Source organism: Didymosphaeria variabile (genome assembly GCF_027946475.1).
Source record: "Didymosphaeria variabile strain IMI 356815 chromosome Unknown scaffold_4, whole genome shotgun sequence".
Lineage (NCBI taxonomy): Eukaryota > Fungi > Ascomycota > Dothideomycetes > Pleosporales > Didymosphaeriaceae > Didymosphaeria > Didymosphaeria variabile.
The window spans coordinates 696,578-722,350 of NW_026611623.1; the positions used below are offsets into that span (position 1 = coordinate 696,578).

At 54.1% G+C, this 25,773-nt stretch overlaps 8 protein-coding genes across 8 annotated transcripts; 4 read left to right on the top strand and 4 right to left on the bottom strand.

Annotated features, from left to right (window-relative positions):
- Positions 1-910: 910 nt before the first annotated feature.
- N0V89_005121 (uncharacterized protein) lies at positions 911-1,871 on the top strand (the record flags this gene model as incomplete). Its single annotated transcript, XM_056213899.1, has 2 exons — positions 911-1,376; positions 1,429-1,871. The coding sequence occupies 2 exons, from the start codon at positions 911-913 to the stop codon at positions 1,869-1,871; spliced, it is 909 nt and encodes a 302-aa protein (XP_056071166.1).
- Positions 1,872-3,270: 1,399 nt separating this feature from the next.
- On the bottom strand, positions 3,271-4,991 carry N0V89_005122 (uncharacterized protein; the record flags this gene model as incomplete). Its single annotated transcript, XM_056213900.1, has 3 exons — positions 3,271-4,321; positions 4,382-4,742; positions 4,787-4,991. 3 exons carry the CDS (start codon positions 4,989-4,991, stop codon positions 3,271-3,273), a joined length of 1,617 nt encoding a protein of 538 aa, XP_056071167.1.
- Positions 4,992-5,397: 406 nt separating this feature from the next.
- acl2 (beta subunit of ATP citrate lyase) lies at positions 5,398-7,309 on the bottom strand (the record flags this gene model as incomplete). The annotated part of the gene is made up of 3 exons (XM_056213901.1): positions 5,398-6,202; positions 6,258-6,472; positions 6,869-7,309. 3 exons carry the CDS (start codon positions 7,307-7,309, stop codon positions 5,398-5,400), a joined length of 1,461 nt encoding a protein of 486 aa, XP_056071168.1.
- A 1,373-nt stretch (positions 7,310-8,682) lies between these two features.
- acl1 (ATP citrate lyase subunit 1) lies at positions 8,683-10,647 on the top strand (the record flags this gene model as incomplete). The annotated part of the gene is made up of 4 exons (XM_056213902.1): positions 8,683-8,771; positions 8,828-9,017; positions 9,067-10,162; positions 10,211-10,647. The coding sequence occupies 4 exons, from the start codon at positions 8,683-8,685 to the stop codon at positions 10,645-10,647; spliced, it is 1,812 nt and encodes a 603-aa protein (XP_056071169.1).
- A 1,388-nt stretch (positions 10,648-12,035) lies between these two features.
- On the top strand, positions 12,036-13,863 carry N0V89_005125 (uncharacterized protein; the record flags this gene model as incomplete). Its single annotated transcript, XM_056213903.1, has 2 exons — positions 12,036-12,694; positions 12,750-13,863. The coding sequence occupies 2 exons, from the start codon at positions 12,036-12,038 to the stop codon at positions 13,861-13,863; spliced, it is 1,773 nt and encodes a 590-aa protein (XP_056071170.1).
- An 877-nt stretch (positions 13,864-14,740) lies between these two features.
- On the bottom strand, positions 14,741-15,655 carry N0V89_005126 (uncharacterized protein; the record flags this gene model as incomplete). The annotated part of the gene is made up of 2 exons (XM_056213904.1): positions 14,741-15,442; positions 15,650-15,655. The coding sequence occupies 2 exons, from the start codon at positions 15,653-15,655 to the stop codon at positions 14,741-14,743; spliced, it is 708 nt and encodes a 235-aa protein (XP_056071171.1).
- Positions 15,656-17,416: 1,761 nt separating this feature from the next.
- On the bottom strand, positions 17,417-19,599 carry N0V89_005127 (uncharacterized protein; the record flags this gene model as incomplete). The annotated part of the gene is made up of 4 exons (XM_056213905.1): positions 17,417-18,149; positions 18,206-18,968; positions 19,016-19,307; positions 19,357-19,599. 4 exons carry the CDS (start codon positions 19,597-19,599, stop codon positions 17,417-17,419), a joined length of 2,031 nt encoding a protein of 676 aa, XP_056071172.1.
- Positions 19,600-22,970: 3,371 nt separating this feature from the next.
- N0V89_005128 (uncharacterized protein) lies at positions 22,971-24,216 on the top strand (the record flags this gene model as incomplete). Its single annotated transcript, XM_056213906.1, has 4 exons — positions 22,971-23,171; positions 23,220-23,327; positions 23,379-23,560; positions 23,607-24,216. 4 exons carry the CDS (start codon positions 22,971-22,973, stop codon positions 24,214-24,216), a joined length of 1,101 nt encoding a protein of 366 aa, XP_056071173.1.
- Between the last annotated feature and the right edge of the window lie 1,557 nt (positions 24,217-25,773).

The following is a 25,773-nucleotide window of genomic DNA, read 5'->3' on the forward strand; positions in this document are numbered from 1 at the left end:
GCTCTGAACCTCGCTGATCCTCCTATAGTATAGTAGGCAAACTGGACACGCAGCACGCTTCGAGTTCGTCAACCCGCTGCCGAGAGGGCACTGCTTCATTGTAAAAAGACAGGATTCCGAGCGACTTAAAAGTCGAATATGGAAATGGGCGCCCTGATGCGTCCACTATCTCGACTTTGTCGAACCCCGACTCGAAATGCTGTCAAGAGGGCAAGAGTCTGCCTAGGGAAGCAAAATCACAATGACGCGATGAACGTTCTCGAGTGTGTCGCGTCCTCATTGCAGCACATGTACACTGCCACTGCCTGAACATACGACTCTTCTCTCAACTTTGCGGCAGAAAGAAAGCAAGATCTGGAGCCACATTCGTACGCATGGGTTGCATTCACTCCTTCGGATGCCAGCTGAACCAGCCGAACTGTTTCTGGCAAGCACACCGCAACTGATCTCAGACTCGGTTTTTCATGAACAAACATCGTCGACAGCTGAGGTTTTGATGCTGAGGTTCTATTCGTGCTATAAGAGGAAGGCACGCATATCGTCGGCATGCTTTGATTAGCGCAGTCCCGTCTTTCACCACGCATCAACCAGTTCGGTTGCCATAAGCAGGCTGTTTACTTTGAACCCGTGCGAGGTTCTGCCTAGCCGCGTGAAAGGCAGGTACGACAACTGTCAACAAAACCAACGTCGTGCTCTGACTCTGACCTGCTTACCACCTGCACCTCAACTTCAACAAAGTTTCAAATCTTTGGGTCTCCGTCAAACCTCAAATTCGCAGCACCTGTGGTCTATACGTGAGGAGCTGTCCCTCATCGTATCAAACTTGTTCTTGCGTCGCTGCTGTACCGCTGATTGACTTTGCCGTCATCGTCAAGTCAGCGAAACCGCTACTTCAAAAACCATCTTCAACATGTCTGACGAGATCTCTAACAAGATGACCGACCAGATGTCCGACGAGATGTCCGTCGGGCTGTCTGACAAGACGCCCGACAAGATCTGCGACAAGATGTTCGACGAGACGTCCGTCGCTACTTTCTCTGACACCACTTCAGAGGCCGAGACTGATTGGATCGCGGACATGACTCCACGCTACATGACGTCGGAGATGGCGGCGAGCACTTCATCTGAGCAGGGTCTCCTTCCAGAGACCAAGCTCTTGATCGAGTGCTCAGCGAAGTTCATCACCAGCAACATGCTTACACAGCTTGGGCAGGCTACCGATATCTCTCACCAGTACACGAGCAACCCGGACTATATGAATGGAAAGCAACCCGTCGATGTCCTCCATCAAGTGATCCACGACGCGTTCCGCGGGAACCTCACCCACCGCTTCGGTATCAAGCGTACCATCATCATCGACATCTCTGGGTTCATCGGTAAGCCTTTTGCTTTTGAGTACTTGTATGGGATGTACTGACCTTCAAACAGATCCTGAGAACCCTCTCTTCAAGGCCCTTTCGCGCACAAACTGGTCCCTCGTCCCCAGCCGCCTGATCCAGAAGATCGACCGCCCCATCTCCCGCGAGGCGAGCAGGCTCTTCGCCCTGGAATTCTGCAACCTCCTCAAGGACACCTTCATCGAGGGCATCAAAGCCAAGGGTCTTGTGGATGTCCGCATTCGTGAGATCTTCCGTCACGAGCAGATCATGCACCGCGCTGCGCATGGAAAGGCTGAGGGCTCGCCGTGCTGCATTCTCAAGATGCTCGAGGAGGACTACGACATGGCGTTCGACAAGGGCAAGCTGGACAACAACAACTACACTGTCGAGCCGCGCCTCAAGCCGTCCCCCGTGTTCAAGCACCAGATTGTGGACTTCGGCATCAAGTGCGAGATCTGCAGTGGTGAGCACGAGTTCAAGGTGGTGCGTTAGGGTGTCCAGGGTTGCCTCAATGGCCGTTTGATGAAGGCGGCGTCTAGGCTGGGGTGAGAATGGCGTTTAGGTTCAAGGAAACGGCTTTTCTATGATACCATGTCCGGGATGGACTTGACGGGGAATGATGATTAGTCAATGAATGAATATGGGCGCGATGCCCTCCATGGAGATTATGATACCTTGCCGCTATTAGTGACCTTGAGTATACACAGGATGATGTATAACAGTGCCTCTTGCATGCCTAGGATGGACTCAATGGGGAATGATGAATCACATGGACACATGTGTACTTGGTCAATGAATGATCATGGGCGCGATGCCCTGGATGGTAACTTTTGGTCCCTTACCACTTAGTAACCTTGAGTAGATACAGGATGATGTATTGCAGTGCTGATCGAGGCCTTAGTAGGAAGATAAGTCCTGCCCGGGCACCTCAGACCCCGTTGAGCATTTGGAAGCGTCGCAAGGCACGCATAGCAACCATTGATGCTCAGGATCGTCAGGTCTAGCGATCGTGGGTGCATTGTAATGGCATTGAGTGACACCAGGCCGGCATATTACGTCTCTAATTGAGGATTACGCGCCATAGTGAGATGTAACGGGCAACATGAATTAATTCACGCAAGCTCAGCAATCCATTCAATCAGTGCGAGTCGGCGAGGGGAAGTTCTTCAAGACAGACATTTAAACGATCACAAGGCTGTAACGAGTGGCAGCAAATTCACCTGACGCATATGATATAACTTTAAACTGGTTTCTTAATTACATGCCCTATCACCAAGCCTTTGAACAGTCCAAAGGGCCTGCGGCTTGTTAAACCTTCCAAAGGGACGGTGAGCTTCCAAAAGGACGTTGAAACTTCCAAAGGGATGTTGAGACGCACGAGCCAAAGGGCTGGTAATATTAGACAGTCCAAAGGGCCTGCAGCTAGTGGAACCTTCCGAAAGGACGGTAAGACACACATTCCAAAGGGCCTGTGATGTTGGACTGTCCAGAGGAGCAGCTTGAATTGACTGTCAGCGGAGCAGCTGTGGACTGTCCAGAGGAGGCAGTTGTGGATCGGACTGTCCAGAGGAGCAGTCTGTCGGGCTGTCCAGCGGATCAGCTGTGAATTGGACTGTCCAGAGGAGCAGCTGTGAACTGTCCAGAGGAGCAGTTTGGATCGACTGTCCAGAGGAGCAGCTGTAAAGGGGACTGTCCAGAGGGCCTACAGCCAGTGAAACCTTCCAAAGGGACAGCGAGACACACCAGCCAAAGGGCTAGTGATGTTGGGCAGCCCAAAGGGGCTGCGAGTAATACACGCCAAAGGGCTTGTAATATCGAATAGTCCAAAGGGGACTTTCAGCATACGCCAAAGGGCTTGTGAGATGGTTGTTGTGAGAGATTGACGTGAGACCTAGGGCAGAACCTTGCCATCGGCGAGTGTGAAACTCTCCGAGACGTTCTTGTACGCGTTCCGGAACTCTGTGGCTATATCACAAACTTCGTCAAGCATGGCTTCAACATCACGTATCTTCTCATCCTGCCAGTCCATATGTTTGACGGCCCCATCAACATATTCGGCGAGTTTTTCTCGGTGCCTGTCTAGAGTTTTTTCACTGGAATTCCGAAGGTCCTCGGCGGTCTGCATTGCAGTTTGCAAGCGCCCGTTGGTTAAAGCGAGCTGATTATCAAGTCTAATCTTTTTGATCCTGAGCTGAGTAACTTCACGCTTGGAAGCAGCAAGTGAGCGCTGTCTGTGTATGAGCGCGGCGTCGGCCTTCGACTCGCGAGTCCGTAGCTCGTTGGCGGCGTCTTCCGAGAACTTGAGCTTTTCACCCATAACTCGAAATTGATCTGCGGTGTTTTCTAACACATCTAGCATGTTCTTTACGTCTTCAAATTTCCCCTTGGCATCGTTCACACCGTCCTGGGGTCGAAGGGTCGTCTGCTCTGAGGTGGCAGTGGTGAGCGCCACTTGCTCTAGGATCTGGATCTGTGTTGACAGCGTAACTTTCTCCTGTTTCCAGCGTTGCGAGTCCTTGCCATGCTCCTGGGCTGTGGTGAGTGCTGCTTGTTCCAGGCTTCTGATATGCATCAATAGCTCGCCGTTTCGCTGCTCAGCGTCGCGATAACGAGAGGTCATATCAATGAACTGCTGATTGGATCTGATGTTTTCTTGATGCAGGGCTTGCATTTCAGAGGTCAAGTTGCCCTTCTCGCGTACCAAAGATGACTTTTCATTGTCCAGATCCCGGACTTGTGCCTCGAGCTTTGCTTTCTCGCGGCTCCAGAGCGGAAGATACTGGTCATCTTTCAAAGCTCTAGGGACGGCGTCATTGTTCATTATCGTAATCTTCTCCTGTAGCATGGAAATATCGGTTTGCCAGTTCGTCTTTGCAGGTTCCCGAGATGCCTTTCGGTCTTTGCCCTCCTTATTCAGGTTCCGGATTTGCTTTTCAGGTTCTCTCTCCAGGTTGTTCCATGCGTTCGTCTGGTTGCGGAGATCGTCATGCTAGGTTCCAGACTTCTTCTGTAGCTGCTCGAGCTGCTCGGCGAGACCAGTCCTGTGCTCCGAGACGGTGGAGATGTGATCCCTAGGAGTCTCCACCTCTGCGTCCTTCATGGGCAAATCCTCATGCAACTCCTTCAGGTTCTTTCTGGTGTGACGAGCCATGGTATCATTTTGGCACTGCAGCTGATGGTGTTCTCTACGGAGCGATCCATAATCAATGGAGATGCTCTCGCATTTATTCTGAAGGTTCGCAAGATTCTCGTTCGCCCGAGCTAGTTCTTGCTCACTCTTTCTTTTCGCTTCACCGAGTGTGGCAAGGTTGTCGTCCATCTGCTGCAACTCCACCTCGAGTTCGTGGTCGGTTTTAGGCTTTCCTTCATCTTGTTAGTGTTGCTGGGCATAACTTGGAGAGCCTTACGTGTGCTCTGTTTGGCGAGTGATGAGTGCTCCTGGCTGAACTTAAGGAGCTTCTGTTGCCTGTCACTGGTTTCCACGGACCTGCCGTGGTACTGGGATGGGGCTGACTCCCGCTGGGGTTCGAATATACTAGGACTGGTTGACGTTATGGGATCTAGTTCTGGGTAGAAAAGGTCGTTCGAGTATAAGGCCCTCGGACTTGCCATGATTGCGGCATGAAGAATGGCAAAGGCGAGTGCTGCGATGTTTTTACTGCACTTCGTGAGCTGTGCCATGCCGTTGGGACGAAAGTGAGGAAGGAGCGCCCGGGACAACTCCAAGCCACAGGTATGAAAGAACGCCACGCACAAGCGGAATCGAAGAGCTTCCATAGAGAAGAGTAACCGCGCGCACTGCAACACAAGTTTACGTCTGGGGATATATTAAATTTTGTACTTTGCATGCGCCCACCGAACAACGTCCCGGCAGTGCGCACCAGTCTAGGGGAATCGCATCGCTACCAAGTCCATTCCTAGCATCACGCACGCAACCCATGCTGACTGTTTGTCTAACCGTTCCCAAAGCCTCATATCATGGACAAAACACGCGTCGCAATTCCTACTGTACAGCGCTCTAACCAGAGAACTCCGGGATCTCGGAGGTCTTGCCCGGGACGAGCGCAAGGGGCACAATACCTGAGACGTGCATCTCGGGGCCGTAGACGTGCATGTTGAGGCCGAGCTCCTGGCCGACGCTCTTGATGTTCTTGAGACCCTCCTGGTAGTTGGGACCGGCACGACGGATCCAGATCTGGACGTTGTGCTCGATGAGAAGGGGCGAAACTTCCCTTAGAGCGCGGATGACACCCTTGAAGGTGGAGGCGACGTTGGTGAAGTTGGCAATACCACCACCAATGAAGAGGACCTTGCCCTCCTTGTGCTGAGGAGCACGAAGCATGAGGTCGAGGACGGTGCGGGCGTAGTGGAAGGTCTGGGTCTCCGTGGGAGCACCAGAGTACTCGCCGTAGTTGGCGAGCTCACTGGCGAAACCAGCAGAGGCGATGGCGTCGGCGTAGACGACGGAGGCACCACCACCAGCAACGAGAGTCCATACACGACCGCTACCGTTGAGGATGGTGAGCTTGAGGGACGCACCAGTCTTCGCGTCCATCTCAGCAATGTAAGCCTCCTCCTTGCTCATCTCACGACCGAAAGGAGCAGGGAACTCAAGAGGAGGGCCGACATCGACAGTGGTCTTGCCCTCCTTAGCAGGAGCAGCTGGTATGCCGAGAGCAGAAGCACTGCGGGCGACAGCCCACTTCGCACCGCACTCGAACTCGGCAGTCTGATCGATCTTGCCAGCAAGATCCAAGAAGTGGACCTCAGCAGAGGTGGCATCGGCGTTGGGGATGACAACCAAGGGGTTGATCTCGAGGTATCTGCGTTGGGTTAGCGTTGATACTCGGGATGTGGAGGCAGACAAGGTGAACCCACGTGAACTGGCAGTCGACGTAGACGGCATATAACCTGGAGATGAAGTCGACGAGAACATTGTGGACGCCCTTGGGGACCTTGCTCAGCAGGGTGCTGGCGATGGTCTCGTTGGACGGGTAGTTCTTGAGGTCGACAGGGATGAGAAGCTTCTCAGCCTTCTCATCGACATCACCGACATCAACACCACCCTCGTGGGTGAAGAGGATCCAGTCACCCTAGATCGGGATGTTAGCGTATGGATCGGGATGTGATTGGTAACGAGGTGCGATAGCCGAGCGGCAGACTAGAGCCGCAAGATTGGAGTGAAATGAGGCGACAGAAACGGCAGGCGCGCGCGCCAATGCCGCTACATTTGGACTGTCACATGCTTGGAAAGCGGACATTGCGTCGCAGAGTGGAAGGCGTGTGCTCGCGGAGTGGGCCAGGATCACTTTTCCCTTCGCCCGAGCGGCCGTTTAACAAAACGAAGCCCGCCGCGTATCGCGTCTGCACCGCTCGCACTGCACTGCAGTTGCAAAACCGTTTATTGCACTTTTTCCACTCTTCTTCACAGCCCAATCTCGACTGCGCTCCCACGATGCGCTCGCACACGGAACTGGAATTGCACATACCTCTCGCACCGAGTTGATGTTGATGTAGTACTCTGTGTTTTGCGGGTGAGGAACGAATGGCTCGACCAAGAATTGCCTCAGGACACCATCGACCGTCTCAACCCGCTGGACCTTGCCGGCCCTCTCCTCGATCCACGCGCGGGCCTCAGCCCAGGTCTTGTTCAGCGCCAACAGGCCGCTCTTGCCTCGCCTCTTGATCAACTGATCCGGCTTCGCAACGAACTTGGCTCCCGACGCCAGCAGCCACGGGTAGGTGGCCTCAGCCTGGTCGAGCACGCCCTTCACGTCCGCATCAGCGGCAAAGTGCAGCGATGCGAGCTTGGAGGGCGGGTTGTGTGTGGCAGAAGGAGGGAGCGGCGTGGGCTTGATGACGGGGGCACGGGTGAGGTGGTAGTTGATGATGGCTTTGCCGTCGGCCTCGAGGATCGATTTGGCGGACATGGTGGTGAAGAGGAGGGATGGAGCTGTAGCTGAGTGAGTGCTTACTCCTGAGCAAAAGCGGGCATGCAGTCAAAAGAGGGACGAGTGGTTTATCGACGGGGCCGTCAGGGTTGGCGTCTAACAAATTTCGCAGAGGCTCGTAGCCCGACACCGCCCCGGTAATATCCTCGCTGGGTTTTATCGAAAAGCGCCGGCCCAACTCAATCGGACAGCTAGGAGCCAGGCACAAGAAAAAACAACGCTGATGCGGGATTTGCTGGGACGTACCTTATCGGTTGAGCAGCAACAAATGGGTCCTGACGATAAAGAAGCGGCTCTGACGCAGCAGGGAGGCAGAACAGCAGCAATTGAGGACGTGGGGAACGGCGGTCTGTATGTTTTTTGCGTGTTGAGCGTCGGCGCCAGGTTGGGGAGGCCCGTGCAGGAACTCGGCGGTGCGGGTCTTCGGCAGCCAACCAGGGCCGCGCTAGCGACAGGGGTATCGGAGTTGGACAGCGCCCCTCGCAGCTTGCGAAGACAGCTTGGAGAGCCATTGCGAGCCCCGGGGCGCCCTGTCGCGTTGGTTTTTGGGCATTACCAGTGTCTGCAAGCGCCGCGGCCGCCGCCACAGCCTCTTTCCAACATCCTGCGATGGGTATTACTGGAGTTGGCTGGGTCGGCTCCCCGTTCACCGCTGTCGGGATGCGGCCAAAGCGCGCCAGCTCGGCCATACCCCAACAAATCCAGCAGCAAGCGCAGGGACCTCAACGCCGACCACGCTGGACCGCCCAATTCTTCGGGAAGCAACATCACGGTCTTTCTTCTCACCATCCCCTCCATCCCGCCTACGCCAGCTCTGCTTTTCCAGTCCCTGGCGCAATAATCAATAAGGTGAGCCGGCTGCCCTAGCCATCCCTCTTTGTATCTGCCCGCCGTGCCTCACCTCGCGTGTGCTCCTGCCCCAGCTGCGCCGCTATTTTTTTCTGCCATCCCGTCTCATTCCTCTCCCTGTCAGCAAAGGCACCCCACCCAGCTGTCGAGATCGCTATCAATTGCACGAATACTGACCGTCGTGCCGCACGTAGGCTCTTTCCTCCGCCGATTGACTGCCTTCAACACCTGTGGCCAACATGCCCTCCGCCGCGCCTGTCAACGGGGCCACCCCCAGCCAGGCGGCTACCTCGTCGGACAGCCTCTCTGCCAACGATAACATCCGCCGTTTCGCTGCTCCCTCGCGGCCCATGAGCCCGCCCGCCTCGCACACCCTCTTCCACCCGAAGACACGATGCTTCGTCTAGTAAGACTCCTGGAGCTCAACACCGCAAAAAGGCGGTCAGGAGGGGATATGCGACTAACAGCGCAACAGCGGACTCCAGCCCCGTGCCGTGCAGGGCATGCTCGACTTCGACTTCATCTGCAAGCGCAAGACACCCTCCGTGGCCGGTATCATCTACACCTTCGGTGGTCAGTTCGTCAGCAAGATGTGCGTTAGCCCACAGTCACTGTGCGATTGGAATTGGAATGCTAATAATTGTAAAGGTACTGGGGAACCAGCGAGACCCTGCTGCCCGTCTACCAGGATGTCGGCAAGGCCATGGCCAAGCACAACGACGTTGACACCGTTGTCAACTTCGCTTCCTCCCGATCCGTGTACCAGTCCACCATGGAATTGATGGAGTTCCCCCAGATCAAGTCCATCGCCATCATTGCTGAAGGTGTCCCAGAGCGAGTAAGTGGTTGACGTTTGCCAGCTCCCGAACCGACATTGACAGTTGTAGCGTGCCCGAGAAATCCTGTACGTTGCCCAGCAGAAGGGTGTCACCATCATCGGCCCCGCCACCGTCGGTGGTATTAAGCCCGGATCTTTCAAGATCGGTAACACTGGTGGTATGATGGACAACATTGTTGCTTCCAAGCTGTACCGCCCTGGATCCGTTTCCTACGTTTCCAAGTCCGGTGGTATGTCTAACGAGCTGAACAACATCATCGCCAACACCACCGACGGTGTTTTGGAGGGTGTTGCCATTGGTGGTGACAGGTATCCCGGTACCACCTTCATTGACCACGTCCTCCGTTACCAGGCCGACCCCGACTGCAAGCTCATTGTGCTGCTTGGTGAGGTCGGTGGTATTGAGGAGTACCGTGTGATTGAGGCTGTGAAGTCCGGTCAGATCACGAAGCCCATCGTTGCATGGGCTATCGGTACCGTCGCTGGTATGCTCAAGACCGAGGTCCAGTTCGGTCACGCTGGTTCGTTCGCCAACTCTCAGCTTGAGACTGCGGCCACCAAGAACAAGACCATGAGGGAGGGTGGCATCTACGTGCCAGAGACCTTCGAGGATCTCCCCCAGACCCTCGCTCAGGTCTACCAAAAGCTCCTCAAGGAGGGCACTGTTAAGCCCAAGCCAGAGGTTGCCGTTCCCAAGATCCCCATTGACTATTCATGGGCTCAGGAACTTGGCCTTATCCGAAAGCCCGCTGCTTTCATCTCTACCATCTCCGACGACCGTGGTCAGGAGCTTCTCTACGCTGGTATGCCCATCTCCGATGTTTTCAAGGAGAACATTGGCATTGGTGGTGTCATGTCGCTGCTTTGGTTCCGTCGTCGCCTGCCCGACTACGCCAGCCGCTTTTTGGAGATGGTGCTCATGCTGACGGCCGACCACGGTCCTGCCGTGTCCGGTGCCATGAACACCATTATCACCACCCGTGCTGGTAAGGATCTCATCAGCGCGTTGGTCTCTGGTCTTTTGACCATTGGTTCTCGTTTCGGTGGTGCCCTTGACGGTGCCGCTGATGAGTTCACCAGGGCTTTCGACAAGGGTCTTAGCCCTCGTGACTTTGTCGACACCATGAGGAAGGAGAACAAGCTCAGTAAGTCTCTTCATGACTATACCGGAGTCCGTTGCTAACCCAGTTTAGTCCCCGGTATTGGTCACAGGATTAAGTCGAGGAACAACCCCGATCTTCGTGTCGAGCTCGTCAAGGAGTTCGTTAAGAAGAACTTCCCCAGCACTAAGTTGCTCGACTACGCTCTTGCTGTTGAGTCTGTCACTACCTCCAAGAAGGACAACCTCATCCTCAACGTTGACGGTTGCATTGCTGTCTGCTTCGTTGACCTGATGCGCAACTGCGGTGCTTTCTCTTCCGAGGAGGCTGAGGACTACCTCCGCATGGGTGTCCTCAACGGTCTCTTCGTGCTCGGTCGCAGCATTGGTCTTATTGCTCACTTCCTCGACCAGAAGAGACTCAGGACTGGTCTGTACAGGCATCCTTGGGACGACATTACCTACCTCCTCCCCTCGCTCCAGCAGGGCGGTGCACCGGGTGCTGAGGGTCGTGTTGAGGTTACCTTGTAATTGTTGGATAAGGAAAAAAGGGAAGGATATATCAATGTGGGTTCACGCTTTTAGATACGCTTTTGGCGTGCTTGTGCTAGAAAAAACAAGCCGCCGCTGCTATGACTCGTGTCGCAATAGGCCCTCAGCTTGGGACGGAGTTTCAAACGGCCTTTTGGTTGGCTCGGGACAGTGTTGGTCGCCTTTGCCAATCTGCTCGGCCACTTGACGTACGAAGATTTAATAACCTGCTCAAAATGCAAACATATCAATGTCATATGGTGTCATCAACAGTATCTTTATTCTTAATATAAGCTCTACAGTATGAGCTTTCCGATGCCATCTATCAGCGTTCTGTCTACCACAGGCTCAAAGTTGGTTGCCGTCTGCGTTTCCGTGGTTGCGCTCCGGACCGTACCAGAATTGGGGATTACCGGCTGCCAACCACGCTACGGCTTTGCAATGAAGGGGGCTAGCGCCCGTTTATGTCACCTCTCCGTTCTCACGGTACAGCATTCTGCTCCAACAGCAAGCGAGATGATTCTACGTTCCATCCCACCTGGACATGCAAGGACGACCCACCGTCAAGGAAGCGGACGTCGGCACAGGTGGTACGGGACCCCGCGGCGAGATATCCACCGGAAAACGCGGCACCGGCTCGAGGCTTATCGGGGGCCGACATGGGAATTTCCAGGGCCAGGTACGAGGTTGTGACGGAGGATGACTGCCGCGCCGCGGGCGTATGTCACATGCCACCTGCGCAAGGCTGGTGATGGATGATGTGAAGGTGTAAGACGAGGCTAGGCTAAACTGGGGATGGCGCTGATAAGACACGCCCGGGGGATACGGCGAGGGCTGGGGAGCTGAGGTATCGAGATTGGGCGGTGTTGACGAACGGTGAGTGTACTGCACGATATCTCAAGTCCCTCTGCGGTGTCATTTCGCGCTTGAAGCTGATGGCGAAAGGAAAGCAGCAACGCGCGACAAGGCGTGGAAGCCTGCGGATGCGGCTCAAGACGGTGATGGAATGCTACCATTCTTTGTTGCAATCAACCCGTACCTGCGATGGTGTGCTTTCCACCACCAATCCCCAGTCGGGCTTTCACTGTCTGAGTACGCAACCAACCAATCATCAGCTCGAACGCCCGCCAGGATGCCCGGAGCTGCAGCTACCCCGCTACAAAGCTCAAAGGAAGCTCTGGGGAGCTCCAACTACAAGCTCTATGATAAGCTAGTGACGACCATGATTGCATTCGGTGCCTGGCTCAGCATGCATATGGGAAGGTCGCATGCAGCGCCTCAGCACAGCTACCAATAAGTACGCGCTGACGTCCAGTGTGGTGCTGTCCAGCCTCGCGCTTCTGCCACCCTCCCACGATTGAGCTCTCGCTCAGCTCCTCGAGGCCGCTATGTCCTTGCTCTCTCTTGCGCTCTTGGTCGCGGCCCACGTCGTCCAAGGGCAGGACTTCGGAACTGAAATCAACAACTATGGAACTGTAGCTTTCATCCGCACAGGCGAGCGCACGCCCTGGGTGCGTTCCGGGACTGAGACGCTCTCAGCTCTGGGCGCACAGCAGATGCTTCAGCTAGGGCAGAACTTTAGAGGGCGCTACATCGTCGACGACGAAACAAGTGCGACGCGCCTCGGCGTGCGCCCCATCGATGGCATGGCGCCGAACCGCATCAATCCTGACCAGCTCTTCGTCCAGACGCTCGACCAGCCGTTCTTGGTTGCTGCTGCGCAGGCGTTCATGCAGGGTCTGTACCCAAAGTACAGCTTGAACGAGACGAGGAATGGGCCTTATCCAGATGCCGTGGGGATTTTGGCAAATAAGTCGACGGTCGACTATCCGTTGGATGGGTATCAGTATGCGAATGTTTTGACTCTGGGAGTAAATGATCCGGGGAGTATCTATCTTGATGGGCATAATCAGTGTCCGTGGGCGTATTTGGAAAGCGCGAATTATGAGGGTACGCAAGACTTTGTCAGTACGCGGGTGGCCCAGGATGCATTCTACAAGAGCTTGAGCATGAGCTGGTTCAAAGACGATCTACCGGAGCAAATGCTGTAAGTTTTATGTATGGATAGAGCAATGGTCACAGTGCTGATAATCTACCTACAGCGATTACAGGAACGCTTATGGCATCTACGACTCACTGTCGTACCATTACACCCACGACATGAACACTATGTTGGACCTTAACAACGGAAACAACTCCGGCGTCCTCGACAAGGTGCGGTATCTTGCCAATCAGGATGCGTGGTACCGCTACGGCAATGTCAGCTCAGACACAGATGCAACAAGTGCAAACCGCGCAATGGGCGGCAAAACGCTTGCGGGGCTCATTCTCGAGAGATTCGAGAAAATCGTCGCGAACGAGGGCAATAGTACAAATGGGATGTCGCAGCCCCTAAGTCTCCTCTTCGGCGAGTACGACACGATGATTTCTCTGCTATCCGTCATCGACGCCGACTACTACCAGTCAGAGAACAGCATTCGGCAAGAGATTCCAGAGTTCGCCTCAGCCATCATCTTCGAGCTCTTCACCACAGGCAACAACACCGCCGACGACCCGAACAACCTGTGGGTACACATGTCCTACCACAACGGCACCCAAGGCTACGATGACACCGCACCCCAAGTTTATTCCATGTTCCGCAACGGCCCTTCAAGAGGGGACATAACGTGGCGCGATTTCTCCGACAGCATCAACCAAGTCGCAGTCAAAACGTCGAGCGACTGGTGCGCAACGTGCAGCTCCCAAAGCGTCTTCTGCCCCACCGTCGAGACCACCACTTCGCTCACCACCTCTAACAACTCCCCCTCCAAGCTCTCCCCCGCAGTCGCAGGTGTCATCGGCGCCGTCGTCACCCTCGCCGTTGCAGCCCTCCTCTTCGGCCTCGCCATGCTCCTCGGCGGCATCCGTCTGCACCGCGTGGAACGCCGCCCCCGCCAGTCTTCCACGCTCGGCGGCTTCAAAGGGTCCGCAAAGTTGGCGTCGGACCCGGATCTAGGACTTGCGGCCAAAGGCGCTGCCCCTGCGACCAGCGATCCGTTCGCCGACCCTGCTGGCGCTGCTGGCGGGAATAAGAGAATCGTGCACGAGCGCGTGGGCAGCTGGGAGTTGAGGGCGAAGGAAAGCAGTGGGGAGGAGAGTCCGAGGGGGAGCTTTGAGGCGATTGAGGCGGCGATGGGGAGGCCGGTTAAGGCGGTGCAGCCGCGAGAGAGCATCTAATGCTGGTGGGATGGTAACTGAGCGAGAGAGGGAAGCAAAGGAAGGCGGAGATGAGGACGTTCGTTTTCGTTTCTTACGATCTTGATACCCCGGCTTTGCATCGCAAGTGCCCTTTTTCCTTTATACTTGGATAACACGCTCTTTTCAACACTCGGGCGCACGGGATGAGGTGGATGTGGCGCTTGAATGTGTTGGGTTATATTGTCATGTTGGTTTATACTTTTGCAATGTCTGTCTAAAGAAATCACGCGGAGAAACCGCTGAAAGAGATATACGAAGTCCACACCTAGTTGCTCCTTCCTTCTCTATCCGCGCCTTCCTCTCTCACCAGCACCCCGCTTCCCCCACCCACGCACACACACACAATAATTCAGTTCCCTCTAGCCAATGCGCGTATATATACTCCATTGCTCGACCTTCTTGCATCAAAACAACTACAGGACTTGTGGCCTAGTGGTAAGGCGCTCACACCATACGATCCACCTCATGAGAGGTTCCCAACGAGATTCTGCGAGATCATGTGAGAAAGGGACAGCGTCGACGGGCGCTGGGGTGATGTGAGAGACCTCGGTTCGATTCCGAGCATGTCCAAATTGTTTTCTTTTGTTTTTGCAGGTATTCGAGCGTGCAGTGGTGCTGGTGGGCGGGTGTACGTTCCTGCGTTTTCTTGTATTCCTCCCTTGTACTCCTTATTTGCATCCGTGTCAAGCAAACAACTTACTTCTTATTATTCAGTTGCGTGTGCGAGCATGCATCGTTCCCTTAGCGTTGAACAGCTGTATCGCGCAGGGCGCGTAATTGCAGCCTGAAGTGAGATCTTGTATGGAAATGATTCATTGGACTCATCCGTGTCTCGTGGATGTTGCGAATCGAGCAATCACAACCCGCTTTGCTCCACAAGCGTTTTGATGAGTGCTTCCACAATAACTGCACAGTCCTGTATATCTTTCTCTGCCGTACCCGGCGGTGTGTGCACAAATATGACCCGTGCGGGGAGGTGCCTCTTGTACAACTCCGCGAGTGCCGAGTAGAATTGAAACTCGCAGATGAACGAGTTTGCATCTTGAGATACACGAATCGGGATATCCTGGAGGCACACAATCAATGCCAATGTACGTGACGAGCATGTGGAAACTTGCCGGAAACGCTTTATCCACCTGTTGCGCTGCAGCTTCGATATCGAGAAACAGGTTGCCAGTTTCTCAGGCAAGCCCTCCCAGATACCGCCATGTTCTACGTCGCCGGGTGGTAGCGTTTTGTCATCTACATCAAGCTGCACATACCCGTCCCTCCACGCAACAGTCTCGAACACAATGCAGTCCTCGCTGCGGCGCATACCAAGCTGTACCAGTATGTCAATACGAAGTTCTGCATCTGGGTCTTCACAATCGGGCATGAACACTCGGCGCTTGTTACTGAGAATTTGCGGAACAGTCTCTCGAACTTCGGACCAGGAGGCCTGGATATCATGTGGATACTTGATGATGTTGATTAGACGTGAGTCGTCGAGCTTGATGGTTTCGGGAAGCGCGTCGCGGACCATGGCGGAGGTGTTGAAATTCTTGCCAGGCATGAAAGGCTGTTCGAACCGTTAGAGGCAATTCGGGAGCGAGTAGATTATGAGAAGGCGCACTGCTCCACCAGTGACAGCGACGTTGAGCTCTGGGGCCATGATTGATTGAGTCTGATCAGAAGCGCGTGACTGCACCAGGGGCGGAAATAGGAAGACTTGCGGGGCGGCATTGACATAGATTATGGTGCCTAAGCCCGTTCGCTGCTCAGCAACGTCCATGCGCGCAACGAATAGCAACACCGTACGTTCTCGTAAGCATATTGTGCCACATGCGGAACGCCTCGTGGCACTCAGATAGCCTATCAGCTGTCACCGTGGCGCGGTGACGACACGTCTCATTGAATTTGCTGCGCTCCTTGTTCACGGTCGCCGATGAGCAGCACGATGCTCTATGCTTATCGGTGCTTTATATAAGTCTTGTGGCCATCTTACGAGTACCATGAGAGAACATGTGGAAGAATGTTCAATAAGAGATTTCTGACTATCATGACTATCAGCCCTTAGGTGGTTGGTCATCTAATTTGGTTGACAGATCCCTATTACCGTGTTACCTCTGAAAAAGTCAATGAACCAATCGATCCTGAGAAGGGCTCATGAAAACGATAATATTCATTTGTTTTCGTTCTGTATTTACATGAAAGTTCTCCTATATTTGTTCACAACACCGTTACGCGAAGATAAAAAGCCCATGTCTGGAGTCTGAGAAGGCTTTGGATTGTTTCGACAAGTTCAGGAGGAGTTCATTCGTAGTGGAGTATAGAAAAGGCTAAGTATTTGCCAATAGTACTCGATTCTGGAACAGACATAGGCTCTGTTTCTTGGTCCTACCTGGATCTGGCGTCGCACCTTCCTTCTTATCTGTGCCTTCCTCTGTCGGCCACCCCGCCCTTCCGCGCTCGCCTTCCCACGCACGCATAATCCGTAATTGTCCATCCCTTTCGAATGTTCATATATATCCCAATCTTCCACATCTGTCATCAATCACACTACAGGACGTGTGGCCCAGTGGCAAGGCGCTCACCATCAAAGACCCTAAGCTTAGTGCATGCACAAGAATACGTACATTTCCTTGCAAATACCGTGAGATGCGGGTGCCGTCTTCGGACTGGTGGTGATGTGAGAGACCTCGGTTCGATTTTGAGCATGTCAAATCTTCTTTGTCTTTTTTCCCTCTGCTCTTTTCCGCCTTTTTTTCAGTGCATGTTTGCTGCATATATGCAGGCTCCCAGACACCCACCTATACGCAAACAACAACACCCTATGTTCCCACCCTACATCAAACCACTTTAAGTATAATCCATTCAGTGGCTTCTTCATCTAAAACCATATAGAACGCGTAGCCTAGCGGTAAGGCGCCCACGCCTCATGTTCCATTGGGTGGGTCACATCCGTGGTTCGGGGGTGAAGCTAAGTGTGGGCTCGTAGAGTTCAATCAGGGCTTAGGCCGATGTGGGACACCTGGGTTCAATCCCCAGCGCGTCTCACTTGCTTTTTGTTCTCAAGTTTGTAATCTGCATTCAGTCCCCAAGTTACCCATTGTCATGTTGATCAGATCATCGGAGAGGCGGTAGAGCGATAGCGGACTAGTTTGGTACATGCATGCATGTCCAGCACTGCGATCCTCGCCCTGCACACCGCCATTTTCTTTGCTTTGGATCACGTTTTATGTACCTTTTATCTTGGGATCAGAGGATGGGAAGATGGTATAGGATGCGTGGCCCAGTGGTAAGGCACTCACATCACGCCTTTTCATCGGTTCTGAGGACGCGTCCTGTGCGACAGTGCTCGGTTCTACGGTGTTGAGATGCACAGCGCAGCACAGGCGCTGGAGGCTGTGAGAGACCTAGGTTCGAATCCTAGCGCGTCCGAATGCTTCCTTGTTTTATTTTTGTATAGCATGCAAGACGTAAAGACAGGGCTGTAAGATACTGCTGTATTCTCAAGGTAAACATTACTCTCATTCTATGTCGAGCTAAAGCATCACTTCACAGTCTCACCCTTCCTCATACTCCGATATAGCTCTCCCCAAAATGTTCGCGTCTCCCACAGCGGCAGAAAGCAACTTATAGCACTGCTGACAAATACCCACGCGAAGCTAATGACTACCCACGCGGTGAAGAATCCTTTGCTGAAGATGTAGTGGCTGAAGAACATGGGCATCGGAAGCAAGAAGTCCATGATGAAGGTCAGCAGGAACGACGATATGCATGCAAGTTTGAAAGCGCTTCGCAAGGATGAGGGCGAATCTTCTTGCAGATTCGATACAGGCATTGCGGCCTCGGGTTCGGTCTCATTTGGTGGTGTCGACGAGGAGGATTTTGAGGTAGGTTCGGGTTGGCTGGGCTTTTCTCCGTCTGCGGTACTTCGCGGTGAGTCGGGAGAGTCTTGGCCCACGCCTTGTATTGTTGGTACGGCGTTTATGGCACGCGTGACCTCCCAGTCAAAGTCGTCGGGTTTGATGAGGGTGACGGCGACGGTAACGATCAGCCCCGTCATGATGCTGGCAAGGCAACCTGCAAGCGTAGCATATTCTGTTCCGGTCGACGCGACGGTAACTTCGCCGTAATACTGGTATGCGGTGGTAAGCCACGCTATGAGGCCTGCTGCGAGGCCAGTGAGACAGCCGGAGATAGCACCCGCACGAGTCTGCTTCTTCCAGACGATGGCGAATGCTGTTGGGAATACTGCGCCGCCTATAAGAATACCCATGACCCTGCGGAAGATATTAGCGATAATTGCGAAGAGGAGCTGTACAAGGAGACCACTTACAGAAATAGCCACCCCAGGTCGATGGTCGCCAGATTCCAGATGCAGGCAAAAACAGCCATTACCACTCCAAACACACATATCATGATGTGCGACACGAAGATCAGCTGCTCGGGGGTAGCCTTGGGCTGAATATAAGCCTTGTACACATCGAACGTCAAAAGACTCGAAACCGCGATGAGTTCCGCAGAGGCGCACGACGTGACCGCCATGAACAAGACGACAAGCAGAGCAGCAGCGCCGTTCTTCCCCAGCAGTGCGATCGCCGCGTAAGGCGCCGCGAGGCCGGACGAAATCTCACGTGCGCTTGGAACATTGGGATACGTCGGGAAGTGAGGGTTATCTGTCAGTGCCGCTGCAGCCAGGCCCAGCGTCGTCGAGAAACCGAATGGAATTGCGAACCACGCAATCCCGCCGAGGATGTACGCTTTGACGGCGGTCGAAGGCTGTGAGGCGATGGCTCGCTGCCAGTAGGCTTGGTCGAGGAACACCGTCCCTGAGCCAGAGCAGAGCTGGATGACGCCGAAGATGAGACCCAGATTCGACTTCAGCGTGACGTACGAGCCATCCTGGTTGCCGTCGATGGGTCTTTGGACTGCAGCTTTCCGGAGCAGATCATACATTGCGGAGGGCGATCCAATTAAGGAGTTGGTGGCGTACGCGTCGAACATGAAGTACAGGATGATAATCATGAGTATGAGTGTGTGAGAATAGTCGCAGAGAAATGTCGCGCGAAGTCCACCGAGAATCACATACGCGCAGACCCCTGAGAGAATGAGTGACTTCTCAACGAGTTGGAGTCGGAACACGTACCGACGGGAATAAGGAAGATAGCAGCATAAACATTCATGCCCGTTAATGCCGTGACCACGGCACTTCCTCCCAGCAGCAATTGACTGCCGACTAGGATATTCGTAATGAAGGCAAACACCATGAAGACCAAGTGGGCTTCGCGTCCATATCGCGCGTTGATGATCTCGAGGTATGTATGGCATCGCGGCGCGTTCTGTTTGACTTTACAGGCCAGAATAGAGAATAATAGGATCTGGACCGTGGCGCCTGCTGCATACCAGAAAGGACCTGCCACACCGTATGTATACGCCACCTATTTAACATCAATATCTTACAACCATAAGGTCAAGCGCATAGCTCACCGTGCTCGATTGCAGTAGTGTAGCAGCCCACGTCCATGCCGAGACGATACCCGATGCTATAAGGCCCGGCTTGACAGATCGTGAGGCCGTGTTGAACTCTTCCGATTGCTTCGTCGAGTAGGGAGTGTAACGATTCTGTATCCACGAGATGCCCATCATCAGGAAGGCGAAGAAGAACCCGATGCCGACGACGACGCCATAGCCGGCTCCAACGGGCAGTATTGCGGCCGCCGAGTCTGCCATGATCGCTTCGAGCGCAGGTCCAAGTTTACACAGCGGAGCAAGTGGGGAGACCGCATCTCCTTATATCTATGTGTCTTATCAGAAACCCTGGCGGAAAGCAGTGAGCAGACTATACTGTTCGGTACATAAGACTTCGATATGCCGATACAAACTACCAGTGTGAAGTCGCGGGAACCGTTGGAGTAGCCGCCGTAGATGACGACAGGTAGATTTGCTTACTCCAAGTTGGAGTAGCGATAAGATGTGCTGCATGCAGCTCGAGTATCTCCGCACAAATAGCTGGGGTTGTGTAGGGAAAGCCTGCCCAATTCGGATTAGGGGCTGCCGATCGCGTAGCTCTTATAGGCGGTACGACGCAAGTCCTGGCGTTGGAAGATAAGGTTAGCACATCCCGCCGATTGTCTATCCGTGGCTATCTGGCGACGTAAATGATTGCTTTCTCTCCGAATATTGGGGTAGGACGATGAGATGGCTTGCTGGGTCAGACGGAGTACAACGCCGCACACTCGAACCCCTACAAACGGACTCGATCTTCAATGCTGCCGTGTCTAGTGTCGCATTCAATGGTACTCAAGGGGTGACATCTTGTGAGAGTCCCTCCGTTGCTAAATGGTCTGGACGAGCAGTCTACGCCTGTGTTCCGATTTAGAATGCTGAATCCTGTTTACGTTTCGCTTCTCCTATCAGAACGTTCCGTACGAAGAACGCGTAGTCCAGTGATCAGATGCTCACATACAGCATTCTCAGCGGTCCTGGGTCGTCGACTTGGGATCGTGCTCCTTGCACGACGTTACGAAACACAGCATATCACGCGTGCAGGAGGGGTGACACGCAGGCTAGATTCCTGCCGCATCCGAGCTGTTCATGATCTTTGCGGGATTGCCGTCTGGCAGAGAATGAAAAAGGTGTTCAATTCATGCGGGAGCATCGTTGAACGGGATGATTGGTGACAGCGATGGTAGAGGCATGTTTACGGGAGAGAAGACATTGCGAGGCCGCGAGTTAAATTCCTGGAAACAAGCCTTGTGAGGTTGATGCACTGAATGCGAGTAAATGCACAGCATAGACTGCTGCCGCTGATTTTCTAGTGACCATTACCGTGGAAAGCTATATCACTTTCGTTCTCCGAGGTAGGAGCCCAGCGGGAGGCGCGTAAGAGGCCATCGGGTTTGCGAGTCTGCTAAAAGCCGTAGCATGGATATCCAGTTTAGTAATGTGTTTGACTGATGGAATTGAGCGGGACTTGAAAGATGGAGCTCTTCCGTCTAGGAGCTGCTCATGAAATCTTCCGACAAGGCAATTCGCCTTCTTCTCTGCCGTGGAAGCGACGCCGACACCTTCTGGAAGAAGCATTCATTCCCGAGAAGTATAATCGGTCAATGAGGCAATCGTGTCTGCCTCGTCGTGCCATCTTCTAGCGGAGTTCGCTCACTCCTAGCTTGGCATACTACCTACGAGATCGGTGGAAGAATTGGAAAGCGGGATAAGGTGGCGCTCCCAAAACGACGATCAAACAGGGACTGGAAGTTACATTCGTACCCGGGGATTGCTCATGAACGGCACTTGTTGAGACGGAGCCTTCCGGTTGCCTTGCGAACTATACGCACGCTGCCAGGATGCCTTCACCGTTCGAGAACCTTTGCACCATTGAAACTCGATGACTCCGGAGGTGAGAGCGGATGCTGTGCCGCTTTTGTTGAGACGGGAGGCATGCCGTGCGTCCGCGGGCCCGTCCCTGGGGAAGTGACACTTATGTTTGTGAAAGAGGGGTTGAAGAACGACTGCGAGGCGGGTGGGAAGTATAATTCGTTGAAGTGTCTGCAGGTCCCTGAACGGTGTCCTGCCCATTTGGGACTGTTGACCGCTGACCTGATTGGGCATGTAGGCGCATGCCTTATCCACAAATGTAACAGAGGCCTGCAATGTACTGCAGGCGGAAATTTTACTCCACATCGGAGGACAGGCCAAAGGATGCAACCATGCAAAGTGATTCGACCCGGATCAGAGGGGGACACCTGCATGATGCGGACAGGTGTTCGCGTGGTCCAGTACGTGTACCATAGGTAGTATTGAATAAGTCCTGATTCAGGCTTTACACTGAGATGATAGTATTAGCCAATCAATGGCAGGAAACTCTAGGGTGTCCTATTATTGAACAGACATTGTGAGAGAGAATTGGGCGTTATTCTCAGGGGTAGCGGGCAAGCTCGCTGCCCTCGAAGCTGTGGGTTGTTCATGGGCAACAGCTCGAAGAGGCCAGATTCGCGATAATCTCCACTGTCGTCGAGGAGGATACGAATGCTGATGGGACGGCTACAGGGAAAGTAGAGCCGGATACGGACCAGCACCCTGGAACAAGAATTGCTGAGGGTCCACAGACGGCCGGATCGCGTGCGGCCCACGAGGAGGGAGGCGGCTTCGAAGCGCGGCCCCTCTTCCCTCGTCCGCTTCAACGGCGTCGTCACAGACAATCACAGCTGCTAGCAGTGCGGAGAATTGATTTGCTGTGGTGGAGAGTGCGTATCGAGGATGTCCTTGCTCAGGAAAGTAAGTCATTGGCCGATCATCCGCAGCGCTTAAGCGAAAGCGGGATAAACGAGTGTGGCACAAAACCACCACGCCAAAAGACGTCCGACTCCGGCACTGTGAGTAGTCGTGCCATCATCGTGCGGCGGGGCTTTCCAACAGAATCTCGACTCAAGCCCCCATCAAGTAGGCGATACAGGCTCATCACGACGGTCCCCAAATCACATGGCGCAGCAAGGTGGTCGACTATGCGGCCGGAAGCGCCGCCACCGATTTAACCCTGCCTCCCGCACCTCATTGGCCCGCGCTTCCCGAAGGTGCCCTGCGTAGCTGACCACTGGGATGCTACATCAACACTTGCCTGTGCCTGGGGGCGGCCAGACCCACTGCCTATGGCCACTGAGAAAAGTGCCTGATATTGGTGGTCGCAAGTCACGCTTCGTCCAGGCTGACTGAGAGGATCAAGTCCCTGGACCCCTGGCAATGGGTCGCGGCATGTCATCCAGTGCCCACGGTATACTGCCGCGTAGCGTCTTGAGACTGTTCCACTCCGGGCGACAAACATGAGCATCCTGCATGTACCTGGCCGCACCGACTTCGCCATTGTGGAGATGGGCCCTGGCCCGGCAAGCTGAGCATGGACTGTGCCCATCCGTGGAGGACCATATATCAATACTACCTGTCCTGTGCTTCAGAAGCGAAGTGACGCTCCGTCCAAGTCTTGTCTCTACCTTCGTTGAACAAGAATACCACAGTAGCCGCAGGGTGCTTAACGTCAATATTGCTTCTTGAGCTGTATCCATCGTCGGAGTGCACCGCAGTCCTCCGACGATACCCTATTCACGATGAGATTCCCACCAGCAGAGGTCCGCGCGCACTGGCCCAAGCCGAACTATGTCGACCCCGTTGTCCGAGGACCTGGCCTCATGATAGTCGAGCTGACCCTAGTGCCTATTGCTCTCATCTGTGTTATCCTGCGGCTCTGGATCCGGATCGGATGGCTTCACAAGAGTTGGTGGGATGACTACCTTATGGTGGTTGCCATGGTAGGTGAAGCACTTGAATGGTGAAGAACGTTAGCTGAACAGAAACAGATCTTCTCTTGTCTCACAACGGCCTTGGTCATCATGGCGGTCCAGATGTACGGATGGAACCTCCATGTTTGGGATGCAACCATTCCACTGTTGCAGAATGGTCGAAAGGTACACCTTCACTGCTCATTGTAGGATGTGCCGCCATCTAACGCTGTGCAGGCATCACTGGCCGGTCAGAGCCTCTTCGTTCTTGCGTCTAGCTTCGCCAAAATGTCTATCCTTGTCTCGTATTTCCGCGTTGCGCCCCAGAAGTCGACATTCCGCAAACTCGTTTGGGTCACCTTGGGCATTGTAATTGCAGCCTTCCTCACCTTCCTCATCGCCCTCTGGTTGCAGTGCATGTAAGTGTTGCCCTGCGTGCAGTGTCGGCATAGCTGACAGTTGCAGACCGATCTCAAGCTACTGGACTCTGCTCGCTGGAGATGGCGACTGCATAGCCGAAGGTCCTCCCCTGGTTACCCAGACCGTGGTCAACGTTGTAACCGACTTCATGATATACGCTCTTCCGATCCCTACCCTGTTCAGCTTGTCGCTTCCCATGATCCAGCGCGTCGGTCTCGTTATCCTTTTCTCCGTCGGCGGCGTCATCGTCGTTGCCGGCAGCTTCCGCGCCTACTGGGTCCACTACGTCCTATACGAGACATACGATACCACTTGGTATGGTTATGAGATCTGGCTCTGGACTGCCATCGAGACCAATGTCGGAGTGATGTGCGGATGCATTCCCGCGTTGAAACCTCTGCTCTTCCCTGTGAGGGCTCGCGCGAACGGCTCCAAATATGCCAACGGCTCGACCCATAGCCGCAGGAAGGAGAAGGTGACGCCGGTCCTCGACCAAGTAGAGATGGACACGCGCAAGTTGACCCAAACCGACTCAAGACCGGACACTGCTACTGCACACGTGCAAATCAGCCACGGTCTGCGACCGATGAGCGGGGCCACCGACAAGAGTCGGTTCGATTACGATATAGAGCAACAGAAGACGTACATGTACTGATCGATCGCTCGTTTCTACTTTCTTTCTTCTTCTTTCACTAATTTGCGCCTATGCTGCGCCGACAGTAGACAGTAGATTCTCGACGGGATCACTCCCGCTCACTTCGTCTCTTCACCTCTTCCGTTAAAAGTCAGTCACCCTGGTCGGTCGTTTGGGCGGGCATTTTTGTTTTTACGGTTCTGGGCGCACGATATCCCCTCATACGTTGTTAGCGAAAGGTGTTTGGCGAGGTAAATCAATCAAAATCATGTCGACTCAATCCTGGTTCGCTCATGATTCGTGTTTGATGTTCGCGCCTGACGTTCATCCTCCGGTATGTCCTGCCGCAACTTCCTTTTCGCATCGCAGCACGTCATTGAGCTCAGAAGAGAAGGCACGACCCAGGTACGGTGAGTCTGTTCCCGCCTCAGTCAGCTTCTACACTCCGACACCACTCCTCTCCTATACACTGTCCACTTGACGACCTTCACTCTCGACCATGACGAAAGCCACCTTCAGGTCAGTCAAACAGAGTCAGTCGCTGCGCTCGAGCGCCATGTTGGCCAGCTGAATTCCTCGCCGTCGTTCATGGTGCGACCGCCCTCGCCTTTTCGCTTTCGCTATTCAGCTCCCCATTTCCACGTCTGTGCTTCATGATGTCATTTCACCATCACGTCGCTTTCTTTCGTCTCGTTGCCTCACGTTTCCTTTGGAGGTCGCCATTTGGGTCGCAAAGATCAAGGTCGCCGAGTGAGCTTGGTGAGCTGGCAGGCGGCTGCGCTGGCCCACCAAGCGCCTCCTCTGTGGCTTAGCTGTGTTGTCGACGGTAGCAGCGCCAACGTGCCCAACATCCTCGGGACAGCTCGACACATTTCATCTCCGTCGTGTCATGCCCGGTGCACGACTGGTTTTCAATGCTCGCGATCCGGAGGCCATGCGACACATATGAAGGGTCAGGAGCCACCCGAGTATCTGGAGCAGGTGGAACTGAGACGTAGCGCTGGGCCAGGGCTGAAATGGCGCGCCTCGGCACCGCGCAATCGGCGCTTGCATCTGCATGCACAACGAGCGTTCAATCATGCAGCATGACATCTGTTGTACAGCTGTACACCGCATATCGATACCGATCGCCTCGCTACACTGTCGGCAGTAACGTTCCGACATACGAGCCAACAATTGTCCAGCAGAAAGTGATCGGTCATGACGAGGCGAGCCACGACAATTTGTGCAAAGCATCGTTTCCCTGGATACCGCTATGATCAGGGGCATTGTTGTTTCTAAATTAATTCTAACGCTTTTGCAGCAGCTCCCGGACCATGGAACGTCATGATGGAAGCCCAAAGCTTCTGCGCACGAGCAACCGCCGTCCCAATTTTCTCAGACGGTAACTTTTCCGCCCAGTAGTTGCCCAGTCGAGGCTCGTAATCCGGAGGAATGGCGTATAGGCGGGATCCAACCTGGCTTTTAGCGCTCCTCAGTCGAATCATTGCCAACGCACCGTGCAGCCGAGGGTCAATACTTCCTCAGGAAGATACGCAGGGTCGTGGGTCTATGCATGCAGCTGCAGTATAAGCTCCA